Genomic DNA, 15,695 nt, shown 5'->3' with positions numbered 1-15,695 from the left:
TAAGGTCAAGATATTTCAGGTTGATTAAGATTACATATTTAAAATACTACAGATTTTGAACACCCCTTCCTATTTGTGTATAAAAACAAAATTATCTTGTGCTTATTTTGGCTTTATTTTATGATGGAGGGAGTACTGCAAGATTAAAATGATTATAAATAGCTAAGGAAATCTGTGGAAATTTTGCCAAGTGATGCTGATATGATTTTGTATAGTGAATTTCATCTTGCCTCCAAAGAATTGGGACAGAAAAGTTTTCTGCAGAGTACCAGAGAAATTGTATATAAACCTGAAATTGCATATAAACCTGAAATTGGACATTTAAATGACAAGATTCAAAAAATTCAGAATGGGGCTTCCCTGGTGGCGCAGTGGTTGAGAGTCCACCTGCTGATGCAGGGGACACGGGTTCGTGCCCCGGTCTGGGAAGATCCCACATGCCGCGGAGCGGCTGGGCCCATGAGCCGTGGCCGCTGAGCCTGCGCGTCTGGAGCCTGTGCTCCACAACGGGAGAGACCACAACAGTGAGAGGCCCGCGTACCGCAGAAAAACAAACAAACAAAATTCAAAATGATGATTTCACTAACTTGGCAAAAACAATTTGGAGCCTGATATTTTTAGTATAAAGTGTATTTCTAGGAACACATGTTAACTGAGGTTATGTCAGTAAGGGAAGAAAACTATTGAAAACCCCATTTTAAGCAGGGTTTGCCTACCAGGCTTTGAGTAAGTAGGGTGCTGGTCAGTTATGTAAATGAATGAAGATCCAGATGAAGATGGAGGTGAACTTGGTGGACACGCCTGTTTAAGTGGACAGCCACTCCCTGGCTCCAGCTTGTCACTGCCACATGGGAAGATAGAAACCTGTGATTGCCAACTCTTTCTGTTGTAAAATAGAAGTTAAAAAAAAAAAGTCTGGATTTTTATGTTGTCTTTTAAGTGGTTGACAAGGAATTTAAAAAACCCTCTAACGCACCATTGTAAAGCAATTATAGTCCAATAAAGATGTTAAAAAAAAATTTACAGCCCTCTGTGAACAAAACAACATCCACAGGCCCCAATGGTCTGATGGCAGCTCTGGTTAAAGCTTGTAGAATTTACAGTTTCTAATAGGTTCTGTAATCACCCGTCTTCCCTCAACACAGAGGACCTTCCATCGTCTGGTCCTAGTTTAACTTTCCAGCCTATTTTGCTGTTTTCCCCATTAGGGGCCCTTAACTATAACCAAATTGGTCTCTCTCTCATTTTCCAACTTATCAGATGCTTTCTGATCTAGTTCCTCTGCTCTCACCTGTTTGGATTTCCAGTTTCTTCTCCCCTGAATTTGCCCCTAAGCCCCCATTAAAATTAAAGTTTAAGTACTTGAATCTGCCATGAAACATGTTTAACCTGCAGTGATCACATTCTCTCTTGAACGTAAACACAGGACCTGTTAGTAATAACAGGTGTGCCTCTAAGAAATAGTTTTGTTAATATTTGTGACTCGTGTTATTAATCTGCCTATTTTTCTATGTATGTTTTCTCCCCTTTACTAACTGTAAGCTCTTGTATAGCCCACGGTAGACGTTATTAAATATTTTATTGAAAAACTTGGCTATGCCGGTAAGGCATCTTTAAAATAGAAAACATTTTATTCCAAATCTGACCAAATTGATAAGCTGTGTGCATACACCAGTGTGAACATAGGCGTGTATAAGAAACCTTTGGTGGCCTTGTTCATTGCTTACTGGAAGATAAGCTAAGGCAGAATGAATTTTGAAAGAAAGACAATAGCAGTGAATCTGGAGAACAAAAGAAAATAAATCCTTAGATGAAATTTTCTAATCCAAATTAAGATGGGGAGGGTACATCAAAGTTATGGATGTTTTACCCATATCAGGAATTAATCAGCAAATCCAAGGAGACAAAGCCTTCAGGATAAAACCTGACTTAATTGTCATTCATCCAAATTATAGTTCTGTCAGTTCCTTTACAGGAGATACAAGTCTGATAACATCCCTTGGTTATCATTTGGACTACTTGGCTATTTTTCAATTTCACAAAAGCCATTTCAAAGGTCATTGAATATGCTCTCATTCCTATGATTTGGTCATGACTTATTCTGTGACTTATACCATGAAGACTCGAGCCATGTTAGCTGGAGATGCATGCATTTATGTCTTCGCTCTCTCCACAGGGGGAGTGTACGTTTTTTGAAAGAACAGAGTGCCCTGTTCCCTTGCAGAGTTGTCACAGCAAGCATTCAGTGAGCAGGTGCTTGATTGATTTTAATTTAGGAAGGAAGGAAATAGTGGAAGAGAAACTTTCTAGATGAGCAGTTTGTAATGTAATACTGCTGAAATCAAGGCTGGTTGTTTCCTTTTTAGGCAGCCCTCTGGTATGCCTCTGGGTGTGGAATTGGAATATCTAGGGACAGGAGACTGTTCCTTTATGTTCTGAGGCAGCAGTCTCATTGAGAATTGATAATGTGAGCATATGTGCCCAATGTCACTTTTTTTTTTTTTTTTTTGCTCCACTGTATTTGGAGACTTATCCACTATCCCTTTTTTTTTTAATGTGCTAATCCCAGAGCTTTTGATGTTTTTAATTTAGGAAGCAATAGATACTTAGACCGAACTGGGAGCAGTAGCTCATCACAGAAAAGCTCCAAGAAGGAACAAGTCCCATCAGGAGCGGAGTTGGAGAGACAACAAATCCTTCAAGAAATGAGGAAGAGAACGTCCCTTTATGATGACAACAGCTGGATCCGACAGCGCAGTTCCAGTGTCAATAAAGAGCCGATTTGTCTGCCTGGGATTATGAGAAGGTGCGAGACGTCTTCGGAATTATTTCTTCTTCTGTACTGAGGTGCAGATATTTAATGTCTAGACGTGCTGGCTGCTTTGGACAGAAGAGATGTCATCATTTCTTTTCTTATGTAAGATTTAGTGGGGGAAAGAGAAGGAGAGCAGATGTCACTGGGCACCTGTCACGGAGCACTGCTTAGTGCCAGACACGTGGCAGGTGCTTTGTCTACATCATCTCACTTAATCTGGAAAGAATGTCTTGAGGCAGGGATAGTAATTCTGCGTTTCCATACGAAGAAGCTGTGACTAGAGCAAGAAATGCACTCGGACAAAACCACACGGCTAATAGGTTGCCAGGCTGCCTGTGGAGCTCTGATGTGTGATGCAGGTACTTAAATAATTGATGTGGTTCTTAGTGCATCCTTGGATGCTGAACCAAAAAAATAAATAAATAAACATCTGTTTATAATGAGATCATGGTTAGATTGGAATCATGAAAGTAGTGTTCACAAAATGTGGACACCTAATTTTTGTAACTTTAAGGAAAATACAGAGATATAAATTAATTGGAGATGAGAGGATGAACTAAACAGATGTATCTTGGGTAAGTGAAAACTGAAGCTACTTTTATTTAGTATTTCCACAGCTGACATACTGAGGAAAATTACTGACAACACATTACAGACAAAGGGCTAATTACCTCAATGTAAAAGTAACTCTTGAAAATCAGTAAATAAACCCTGACAACTTTATAGAAACATAGACAAGTGATATGAACAGATAGTTCATAGAAAAAGAAACAAAGTCAGTAAGCATATGACAGATCAACACTTGTAGAACAACAGTGGTATGCCTCGCTCATGGGATTTGTAGAGTTAAAAGGTTGATTAAATCTAGTATTGATTAAATTAACTTAAATCTAGTATTGATTGAATCTAGTATTGATTAAATCTAGTATTGACAATTGTATAAGGAAACAGGAATTCTTGTTCCCAACTGGGTGGACAATTTTTTCAGTGTTTATTAAGCAAAAGTTTTTGCGTATACCCCGTGAGCACTTGAGTTTCTGGCACTTTATCTTCTGGGTATATTTGGATAAGTATGCAAACATATCTCAAAGGATGTACACTTAAATAGTATTGGCAGTAGCGAAAAAGAGAAATAATCAGAATATCTACAAATAAGGGTGTACTTAGTGCTCATTAAATAAATAGTGGCACCCTGATAAGTGGAATACTATACAACTGTTAAAGAGTGAAAGAGACATCGCTCTATAATATACCACCTCAGCAGCGAGTGGGTTAAAATAACAATTCACTACTCTCAAAATTCTGAGCGTTGGCTGGGCAGGTCTTTGCATGGTATTGTTTGGGGCACTTGGCAGCTGTAGTCATTTAGAGCTGGGGTTGGCAAATTTTTTTGCACACAGGACCAGATTGTAAATAATTCAGGCTTGGTAGGCCACCCAAGTCTGCGTCATGTATTTGTTGTTGTTGTTTTTTTTTTTAATGACTGTTTGAAAAGATAAAATACCCTTAGCTCATGCATTTTACGTATCCTGGCAGTGGGCTATAACTTGCTGACCTCTGATACTCCACTGAGAGCTCAGCTGGAGCTATTGGCTGGGAGCTGCTGTTCTCCAAATAGGCCTCCCCACCTAGCTGCTTGGGTTGCCTCATAACCTGGCACCTGGATTTAAAGAGGAAACCTTGCAAGAGGTATAAGCCCTGGGCTTCCCTGGTGGCGCAGTGGTTGAGAGTCCGCCTGCCGATGCAGGGGACACGGGTTCGTGCCCCGGTCCGGGAGGATCCCACATGCCGCAGAGCGGCTGGGCCCGTGAGCCATGGCCGCTGAGCCTGCGCGTCCGGAGCCTGTGCTCCGCAGCGGGAGAGGCCACAACGGTGAGAGGCCCGCGTACCGCAAAAAAAAAAAAGAAAAAAAAAGAGGTATAAGCCCTAATGTACAAGTGCTTATCAAACCTCCATTTGTCTCATGTTTGCTAATGTCCCATTGACCAACATGTCACATGGCTAAGCCCAGAATCAGTGGGAGGGGACCACGCAAGGTTGTGGATACCAGGAAGATGATCCACTGGGGGCCACCAAAGTACCTTCTGTCACCTGAACTGACATGAAGATAGTTCTAAGAAAATGTATATTACATGGAATAAAGCAAGTTATGAAGAATATGAGTTGTAGAATAATCCCATTTGTTTAAGCATGTTAAACATATGGACACATTACATATGTATATAGACATGGTTATACCTACATATGTAAATTTGTATATGTATGTAAATATATACTTGCATGTGTGAGGAAAAAGTCTAGAAGGATACACAGTTAACAGTGGTTACCTCTGGGGATTAGGGCAGGTAAATTGTAAGTAAAAGTGTGTATACCCTGCTATATTGCTTGGGTCTTTCTCATCATGATGATATAATACTTTTATAATTTGAAAAAAATACATATTTCAAACTTGGGATAAGAGAGAAAGTTAACAACAAAGTTGACCAGGTAGGAAAAAACCCTCATAATTTGGAGTCAATCTTTGTAGATCAGAATTAATGTCAAGTACATAACGATCTTATTTACAAAGCGGAAATAGAGACACAGACATAGAGAACAAACGTATGGATACCAAAGGGGAAGGGGGGGTGGGGTGAATTGGGAGACTGGGATTGACATGTAAACACAATTGATACTGTGTATAAAATAGATAACTAATGAGAACCTACTGTATAGCTCAGGGAACTCTACTTAATGCTCTGTAGTGACGTAAATGGGAAGGAAATCCAAAAAAGAGGGGATATATGCATACGTATAGCTGATTCACATCGCTGTACAGTAGAAACTAACACAACATTGTAAAACACCTGTACTCCACTAAAAATTTAAAAAATTTAAAAAAATAAATGAAGGTTAATTGAATATGAAACATCATGATGCCTTTGATGAAAAGGAACTTTAGCTGTTAAAGGTAATTTTATATGTAACTGGCCTTGTTAGATTCATACCTGCTTATAAAATACATGGATATTTTAATGACTGTAATGGTGTTAAGTGGATTTCTAGTTGAATGTGTTATGTAACTTGGATAAACCCTTTCTGTGTTTCAGAGGTGAATCTCTAGATAACCTGGATTCCCCAAGAGCCAGTTCTTGGCGACAGTCCCCTTGGCACAACCAGCCTTCAGGAGTCTATGCCACTTCTTCTGTCCAAGACTGCAGTCGCCCCCCACCTCAGCTGCTGTCCACTTCGAACCGTGCCTACATGCGGAACCCCTCCTCCAGCGTACCCCCTCCCTCAGCGGGTTCTGGGAAGACCACCACCCCGTCCCCCATACCGCGCAGCCATTCCCCTGCGGTTCCGCAGCCCGGCTGCCAGCCACGCAACAGGTGAGGCCCTTTGGGTTTTCCCTCTTCTTCCCTTCATCTCAAGGGGTAGCTTTTCATTAAAAATTTCCCAAAATCTTGTCCAAGCTTTCCAATGAAAAAAGAAAAACAAGCCTTTTTGAGTGTGTCAGATTCAGTGTTCCTTTCCCAGATCAGTTCCTTGCTATCTTTCCATGCCAACCCAAGGGCATTTATGGATGTCTTATGAAGCCATTGGAGGCTTTTAAAATGTTTACTTCATTGCCACTGCCTCGTTTACTTGGGCCTGTGGTCAGTGTCTTAGATGCAGACGGACCTGAACAGTTCTCACTGTGGAATCATAAAAATATACAGTAGCTCAAGAATGCATGACAAATTGATGAGTAAAAGCGGTATTGTAAAATGTTTGACTGTTTTGATGAGACTGTAATATAAAATCATTTTATAGGAACTGAGTATAAAAGGAAAGCATTATAACGCAGACCTATCGTCTGTGGAACTTTGAACAAGCTGGCTTAAAAAATTCTTAAGTTAGGGCTTCCCTGGTGGCGCAGTGGTTGGGGGTCCGCCTGCAGATGCAGGGGACACGGGTTCGTGCCCCGGTCTGTGAGGATCCCACATGCCGCGGAGCAGCTGGGCCCGTGAGCCATGGCCGCTGAGCCTGCGCGTCCGGAGCCTGTGCTCCGCAATGGGAGAGGCCACAGCAGTGAAAGGCCCACATACCACAAAAGAAAAAAAATTCTTAAGTTAGATATGGCATTTTGGGTTTTTGATTTCCAAGACCATTGCTTGTCTCTTATCTGGTTTTCCAACATCTTGCTCAGACTACATCAACTGAAATCTGCAGGTCATATGCTGTGGGAACTGTGTGAGAGTTATAATGGTGGGTCTTGACACGCCTTTTGGTATGGGTTAAAGCTCAGATTATCAACGTGTGTTGGGGTGTTATATCTGTGTAGCTTCTCCACAGATCACTGATGCTTCACAAAGCCACATACAGCAGTGTTTCTGTTGAGACCTGAAGGGAGTTCTACTGGCCTGTGCTACTTTTCATCACTATTGAAATACTGAAAAGTAGAAACACAATGATTAATATTGGGATTTTTTTAAAGCTATCAACTAAAGGATTTCATTCAGAGAAGATATTGTTATCTAGCTAAAATGTTGCTTGTGCCAGGATTTATAAAATGTGTATCAGGGAGCTTAAATTAAGAGAAGAAGAGAGGATTTTTGGTAAATTTGGGGGGAAGATAGGGACTGCAGAGTCGGTGGGGGAGCCAGAGGAGAGAGTACCTGTTTCCTTACTGAGAACCCTGCCCTCGGAAAGCAGAAAGGAGACGGGGCTGTGGACTTCTCTGCCCTGAAAAGGTCTCTATCTAGAGCACGTGGTGCTCTAACGTGAGGCACTCAACAGCTATGCCCTTTCCAATGTCACTGAAGTGCTGTGCCAGTCCAGTGGGATGCAAAGATAAGAAGTAGCCTTCACCTTTCGGCCTGGGAGAAGAGATAAGCCTTGTAAACAAAGCAAAGTAGAAACTTGCCTTACCTATCTAAATGGTAGCTGTCGGGCAGTTTTCATGTCATTCTTCGAAGAGGCAGTCCTGTAAGCCAGAGGCATAGTCAGGAAAGCACTGATACTTCTGTTTACCTAGAATATCGGGTGAATGAGAAAGAGGTTGAGAAAATAAGGTTGAGGCGGTAGGTTGAATAGACTTGCAACACCTCTCGGAAGCAGGGCTGCTCTTTCAGTGTTCGATGAGCAGAAGACATGATTAGAGCTGTGCCTTGGAGGGTTTACCTGGCAAGGTGATGTCGGCTGCATTAGAGGAGGGGGGACTGTTGCCGAGTACAGATGTGGTCTGAGGGCGATAGCGTCGCGAAGTGCAGAATGGACCGATTACACGGAAATCGTTCATGTATGTGACTAGGTGTCAAGGGTTCCAGAGCCGTCGTGGAGATCCATCAAGGTACAGTATCATCAAAGCATACTTTGGTTGGCTGGTGAAAGTTTTCCTGCCACAGGTATATAAAATAAAGAGTTTCGTAAACTATGATTCACGTTAATACCAGAGTGTGATTTTTTAGATAAGAACTTTGAGCTACTCAGATGAAAGCCACCCTTCCATTCTTGTTCTACGTCTAGGTCGGTCAGTGGGAAGCGCGTGTGCTCCTATTGTCATAACATTCTGGGCAAAGGAGCCGCCATGATCATCGAGTCCCTGGGTCTTTGTTATCATTTGCATTGTTTTAAGGTGAGACTGAGCCAAACAGCCTGCAGGGCCGCATCGCTTTGCTTGGAGAGAGCATGGCTTCTTGCAGCGCTGGGTGTGGACCTGCCACTAACAAGCTAGGTGCTGCCTCTGTCGGTCTGTGCTGCACTTTGAATCACACATGGCCTGCTACTGCTACTAGGTTCTCAAACCTTGAACCTGGCTTCAAAACTTAAAGCCGGAAGCACTATGCACTTCCTATTTCCAATCTAAGATTCTATAAGTAAAATTTACAGTGCGTAAATGCTTTCTCTAACATGCTGCCACGGTTATTAACAGCATGGGGACATGAATTATAACAGGGTCCAAAGCCTAGCTTTGAAGAGGGAGAGTATGAAAGGAAAAATAATGTATTTTTACAGTTGCACAGTCTGCTTGCACCTAAGGGGCTCTTGCACATAGGAAAGAAGTAGGGCTCTATGACTACCTTAGTTTGCAGTATCTGTCTTTAGAGACACATCTGTTTGATTCTTGAACTTGCCGTTGGGCCAGAGAGAGAAATTCCGGTGGTTGATCCTGGAGTCCTTCAGAGCTCAGCTTGTTTAAGCTTGTCTATCTCTGGCTTGGGTTGTTCCTAGGCATAGCAGAATGAGTCAAAATTATTAGTGTTTGAGCACATGGAACCAAAATAACCCAGCCTTGAAGGGAAAGCACCCTGAGTGAGCCTCACCGAATTGGTGCTGGGGGGAATGCCTGGGGTGACCCACCCCAGGGCACAGAGCCGGAAACCCAGTCTTGGTGCCCTTCACCCGTTCCTTCCTGTGGTGCTTTATCCTCTCCATTCTGCTGGGAGAAAGGAAGACGCAATTTCTTTAAACCAATCAACGAGTCATTTCTATTCTTGGTATATTTAGAATGATATCTTGGCTCTTCTAATTGGCTTTATGAATTCTTTAATGTCTCATCTGGCAGGCTTCCTTTTAATCTAATTATCTTTGGGCCTTTTTTTTTTTTTTTCCTTTGCTGAAATGTATCTAAGAGCTTAGAAGCTGCATTTTGCTCAATTTTTTTTTTTTTTTTTCTGGGAGTGCCCCAAGCTTTCTTGAGCTAAGTGTGGACGTTTCCTGTTTTTGCTTTTTTTGTTTGTCTCCCAGTGTGTGGCCTGTGATCGTGACCTCGGAGGCTCTTCCTCAGGAGCCGAAGTCAGAATCCGAAACAACCAACTGTATTGCAACGACTGCTATCTCAGATTCAAATGTAAGAGAGCAAATCAGGGAGAAAATTTCTTGTCTTTTACAGAGACCACGGGTTCCCATGCATTTCCCTGAACCTACCACCAGCTCCTCTTCAAGCTCCCTGCCCCAGAGCCCCGGGCTTTAGGAATCTCAGAGTATCCCCTTCAAAGAGGGTCCGGTGAGCGGGTCAGTGGGTCAGTGCTCAGGACTCCAGCCACGCAAGGGTGGGTGTAGGACCAAGGAACCAGAGAGGGATGCGTGCCGGGAGTCAGGACAGTGTGCTGTGCAGTCTGCTGGGTCTGGAGAAACTTCTGATGACTCAAGCATACAAACCAACCAAGACCGACAGTCAAAATGAATCTTCTGTATAGACTCTCATCAGTTTCTTGGCTAAGAAACTCTCATCATTTTAGCTGATTTCTGTTATTTACCAATGGGGTCTGATTATGTGATGTAGAATATGACCAACTTTAAAAACTGTGGTTTAAAAAGGTAATAAAGAATAGTCAGTGTATGCTTTGTTACTCTATAATCATATGCTATCAAATTATACAATAATTGAAGCATTAATTCTGATGACATAGTGTTTCAGTGTCATTTTTGGAAAAATTGAGTTTTTCAAACACTTCACGTGCTATTCTGTGTCTAAGCATGTTTTTGCCTGTAAGTGTGTTATAAACATAGGGTAGCGTAAGTAGATTGCATATCGTTTATAGCTGCATAAAGACAACCATTCCTCCTTTTTATATTTTGAGCCTTGATGCTGGTAACATGTGTTTCTTCCTTATTGTGAAAGGGTGTTTGTTACAAGTGGTATCAGCCAAACCATATGCTTTTGAGCTCTGAGGTATTTATATGGCCTTTATGTGAAGAGTGCTTTGGAAATGGCTTCAGCCCAGTCAACTCTCTCTTATCTGTCACCGTATTTTGAGCCTTCTCACCCCATTGGTCCAGGCCTTTCCTGGATGCCAGCACTGAGGTTGGAGAGTGTCAAGGCTGGGCATGGAATGGGGGGGAGTGTGTGTATGTGTGTGAGCTTTTCTCTCTTTAGTCAAAATTCCAAAGCCAAATATAATTGATTTTTGGAATCATCATGGAAAAATTGCCCATGCCTTTTCTCTCCTCCAGTACAAATAATAGAGAGTTGAGTGTAACTTGTTTGTATATCAGCAGTTAATTTTTACTCCATTTTTTGCAAAGAAAGATTTGTAGAACCCAGAGGTGTGATTTGCCCAGTTTTATCCTAAGTGAGTAACAGGATAACTCTTTCTACCTCATGGGGTCATTCTCTGAGCAATTCCTGCTATGTATCCCAGGTGGCGATATTCAAGTGTTTCTGAATCTAAGCACTTTTCTTTCTTCTCTCCTTGCCTGATCAGCTGGACGGCCAACCGCCATGTGATGTAAGCCTCCACACGAAAGCACTGTTGCAGATAGAAGAAGAGGTGGTTGCTGCTGATATAGATCAATAAATATACGTTGTATGTCCTTTTGCTCCCTTTTTAAAAAAGAATAATACTTTTTCTGGCCTCTTTAGATTACATCAGAGCATCATAGTCTTGGTAGAACCTGTATTTTTGTTGTTTATTTATAAGAAGGTAATTATGTGTGGGGAAAAGTGCAGTATTTCCTTTTTGAATTCAGCATTATAAAAGCACAGGGGAAAAATAAGAACTTCAAAATATTTTTTTGATGCTGATAATGATCTAGTTTGACTTTCTAGTGGTGTTTTGAGGAGGGTTATTTTATTGTTTTTTTTTTAAGTTTTGGAAACATTATTTGAAATAGTTAATATAAATATATAATTGCATTTGCTCTGTTTATTATAATGTATTCTAAATTACTGCAGAACCATACGGAAAATTTCACTAAAATCCACCCCCAAATTTGCCTTCTGTATCCTTCATTTCATTTATGTAATATTATTAAATTTTTTTTTAGCTTATATGACATTTTATTTGCTTGATGAGGGGAGCTCTATTTTCTTCACCAGAATTGTCACTAAGCAATTCCCAGTAGAAATTGCTTCTTTTCATTCATGGAAAATCATCATGGTTTGTATGCCAGAAGTTTTCTCCAGAAACTAGTGAGCCTTTCTGTTCAACTGCATTTGTAAATAAACTTGCTGATGCATTTAAGCAGTGGTTCTTTTTCTTCTGTGTGTGTCTGTGTTTGTCTACCTTCCAAGCCTTTTAATTATGTTTCAGTGTGTGGCTTTTCTTGATACTGTGTTTTATTTAGCATATTTACTGAGGTATAAATTGACATACAATAAAATGCACATATTTAAACTGTACAGTGACAGGTTTTGACATGTGTATATACCTATGAAACTATGACTGCAATCGTGATATTGTTTTTCCTGAAAAATTTTAACAAGAAACTTTATTTTTGATGGAAAGTTGTTTTTGAATGCAGTACGTTTTTATGGTGAAAGGTGAAGTGAATGGTGAATTGTTGGATGATTTGCATAGAATCTTTACATATTCTTTTGCTTCCTCAGTGATAAGTTTAGAAAATCTATAGGATAAAAAAAATCTATAATGTTTTAGAAATCTGGAGTGAGAGTGCAAGAACGCAAGACTTTAGCATGTTTTGAGCAAAAATATAAGCTTGCTTGAATCCTTTATAATAAGGAAGCTGGAGTGGTTAATTCTAGGATATGAGAACTGTACTGGGATAGGTTAGAAATATATAAGAAGCTGTAGTGTGGGAGAAAATAAAAAAATTAGTTCCAGTTTTTATTTTTGTTTAGTATTCTTTATTTCTGATTATTAGAGTAATGTGTGTTTTCTGATGAAAATTTATCAAGTACCTAAAGCGTAAGGAATATAATTCTCAATTCCAAACTTCGAAGACAAGAGCTCTGTGTTTAAACTCAACCTGTACATAGTTATTTATCCTGTGTTCCTAGTTAACATTGGCTTGTGAATTTTTTCATGTTCTTAAAGCCATTTCTATATATTTTTATTAATGGTTGCATAATGCTCCATTGTTTGGTGCTGTTAATACTTATCTGATAGTTCCTCTACTGCGTGCATCTCAATTGTTTCTAATATTTAACACTTTTTTTAAACAAATAGATTTTATTCTTTTTAAAGTGATATAACAGTTACTTTTATTTTTTCCCCATTATTTTTATTTTTTATTGGAGTAGAATTGCTTTACAATGTTGTGTTAGTTTCTGCTGTACAGTGAAGTCAGTCAGCTATATGTATACCTGTATACCCTCCCTCCCCCCTCCCCCCCCATCTAGGTCACCACTGAGCTGAGCTCCCTGTGATATATATAACATGGTTATATATACTATATGTATGCATATATTTCTAGTATAAAGTCTGTGATGGACTCTCCATGATCATATCTATTTTTTTATATTATTTTCATAGACATGAGGTTACTGGCTCAGAGGTTATGCATCTTAAGGCTGTCATGATACATATTGCCACAGTGGTTTCCAGAAAGATGCTACCAACTTAGACCCCCACTATCACCACACAGGAATTTCCGTTGCCTTGTTCTCTGCCTGACATATAGTAGCCCTCAGTATGCAGTAGCTGAATAAATTAATAAATAAACCACTGCTTCAATTTCTGTCTTGTTAATTCTGCTTGTTCCTGCCTCTAGTACAAGCTTTAATTCTTACCTCACATTTTTAGTTTTCTCATCCAACATCTTTACTGATCAGTACTCCTTTTCATCTAAATCCTTTGTCTTTTCATCTTAACCTTGTATACTGTTTTTTTCTTCTCTGTACATTCTTATGACTTTTCTCCTCATCTCTCATATTATCTCGTTAAGTGATAATAATTTTGTTAGTACAAGTTGTTAGGACAGCTTTCAGAGATTTTCTTCTAAGACACCGGTGTTATAGCCGGTGTATATGCCCATGAGAATTTGTAACTTCATTTAGGAACAAGGAAAGATTCAGTCATTCAACATTCTTTATTCAAGCGGTATGTGCCAGGCACAGTTTTAGTTACTGTAGATAGTGCAATGAAGAAATACAAAGTCTTGTCTCTGAGTGGGCTTAGATTTCTAGTTGGGGGAGACAATGATAAACGCAATAAAATGTAACATGCATGTGGAGATAAGGGTGTTGAAGCACAAATGAGCAGGGCAAGGAGGCTCCACGAGTGTTGGAAATGAAAGTTCCGTGGTGCCTTTTTATATGGGTTGTAGAGACAGCCTCTCTGATATTTGAGCCAAAGCCTGAAGGATTGAGGGAGCAAACCTTACAGATATCTGAGGGGAATGCATTCCGGATATAGAGAATAGCAAGTTCAAGAGCATTGAGGCAGGAGAATATTTGGTGTGCTCAGGAAGCGACCATGTGGTTGGGACGGATCAAGTGAGAGTGATACATGAGCAAGGAGGTGTGGGGAGGAGGATGCAGGTCTGCTGAGCAGGACAGAGACATTGAAGGGTTGAGCTGGGGAGTGAAATGAACTGACTTATGTTTTAAAATGACTGCAGACCACCACATAAACAATAGGTTGCAGAGGAGTAAAGGTAAAAGCAGGGAGGCGAGTTCGGAATCTATTGAAATTGTCCAGGCGAAAGATGTTCTCTTCAGCAGGGCGGGAGCAGGGGAGGTGATGAGGAGTTGGCAGATTACACAGTGTGCATATGTATCTCCAAGAGGAAGTGACAGAATTTGGTGATGGATTGGATGTAGCATAAGAGAAAGGGAAGAGTCCAAGTCTCAAGTGTTGTCTTGAGGAGCTGAACATGGAACCACCACTTTCTAAAATGGATAAGGTGGTAGGTGGAGCCCAGTTGGGGTTGGTGGGGCAGGGAGATCAGAGTTTGGATTTTAAACATGGTGAGGTCTGAACAGTCTATTAGATAAACTAAATGACAGTGTCGAGTGGGCAGCTGGCTGTGCAAATCTGGAGTTCAAGGCAGAAGTCCAGGCTGGAGACGTAAGTGTAGGGTCATCAGTATATAGATGGAATTTAAGCTGAGAATCAAGAGGACATCACCTGGATTCTGACTGTAAGTAGAGCAAAGAATATCTCAGAAGGACCAATTCCTGGGGTCCTTCAGCATTGGAGATCAGAGCTGCAGAGGCAGGAGAAGAACCCACACACTGGTGTTCTGGAAATCAAGTCAAGAGCATGTTTCAAGGCGGAAGGGACCTGCTGTGTCAAAGGCTACCCAGAGATTCAGTAAGATGAGAACCCAGTTGATGACTGGAGATCATGTACATTTTGGTGTTGGTGGATTGACCACCTCAGATGTTCAGTTGGGGGGTCTTTCACGTACACAGCGCCCAGCCCAACTTCCAGTGCCTAGCAACCTCTGAATGTCCTGATGTGTGGTCTATTTACCCAGTGAGATGAACTGAGGGAGAGCTTGGAAAGCCATCTCCAGGCCATGTTCTGTCTGTAAACACGCCCGCCGCCCGTTATATATTAGGAATCAGAGCTGCACTTCCCAGTGTGTTGTGAGTTCCCTTGACACATGTGCTGCTTCCCCTTCACCACTTGCCCTGTAGTTTTGGGGGACTCTCAGAATGTCCTGGAAACAGAGGTACTGGGGTTAGAGTGCACTGGCTGCTTCCAGGGGCACAGACAGCCAGCTGGGTTCTGTCTGTCCTGCCGTGTTCTGAGACGCAAACTTTGGGTCTCTCGGCTGAGGCCCCGGACCGGGTCGCCCTGCCTCACTTCAAGCTACAGACAATCTTTGGTCCTTAAATTATGATTCACAGTTGAGTTTCATGGTAGTTGATTGAAATTCTGTACCCTCCCACCCCCGGAGTCTAGCATTGCCAGTGGTAGATCTCAGTGTTAAGACTTTTCATCACTTTCAGTGTCTCCATGTATGCTTTGTGGGAAGCAGGGAGAGGCCAAGTCAGAAATTGCCATCTAGGTGCCATATATTTTTTAAATTAATTAATTAATTTTTGGCTGCATTGGGTCTTCATTGCTGCGCACAGGCTTTCTCGAGTTATGGTGAGTGGGGGGCTACTCTTCGTTGTGGTGTACGTGCTTCTCATTACTGTGGCTTCTCGTTGCAGAGCACGGGCTCTAGGTGCACCGGCTTCAGTAGTTGTGGCACGCGGGCTCAGCAGTTGTGGCTCGCGGGC

General features: G+C 41.3%; 1 protein-coding gene across 1 annotated transcript in view; it reads left to right on the top strand.

Annotated features, from left to right (window-relative positions):
* The window catches only part of LMO7 (LIM domain 7), a 53,122-nt gene extending 41,374 nt beyond the window's left edge, over positions 1–11,748 (top strand). Inside the window, exons 20-23 of the mRNA XM_079721616.1 lie at positions 2,593–2,806; positions 5,905–6,183; positions 9,524–9,626; positions 10,984–11,748. Of these exons, the coding sequence (XP_079577742.1) occupies positions 2,593–2,806; positions 5,905–6,183; positions 9,524–9,626; positions 10,984–11,076 (689 nt within the window). The 3' untranslated portion in view covers positions 11,077–11,748. The remainder of the gene's footprint in view (positions 1–2,592; positions 2,807–5,904; positions 6,184–9,523; positions 9,627–10,983) is intronic.
* The last annotated feature ends 3,947 nt before the right edge of the window (positions 11,749–15,695 follow it).

This window comes from Hyperoodon ampullatus, assembly GCF_949752795.1.
Source record: "Hyperoodon ampullatus genome assembly, chromosome: 16".
Classification (NCBI taxonomy): Eukaryota; Metazoa; Chordata; class Mammalia; order Artiodactyla; family Ziphiidae; genus Hyperoodon; species Hyperoodon ampullatus.
The sequence above is the reverse complement of the archived record's forward strand: the minus strand, read 5'-3'. Positions and strand labels throughout refer to the sequence as shown.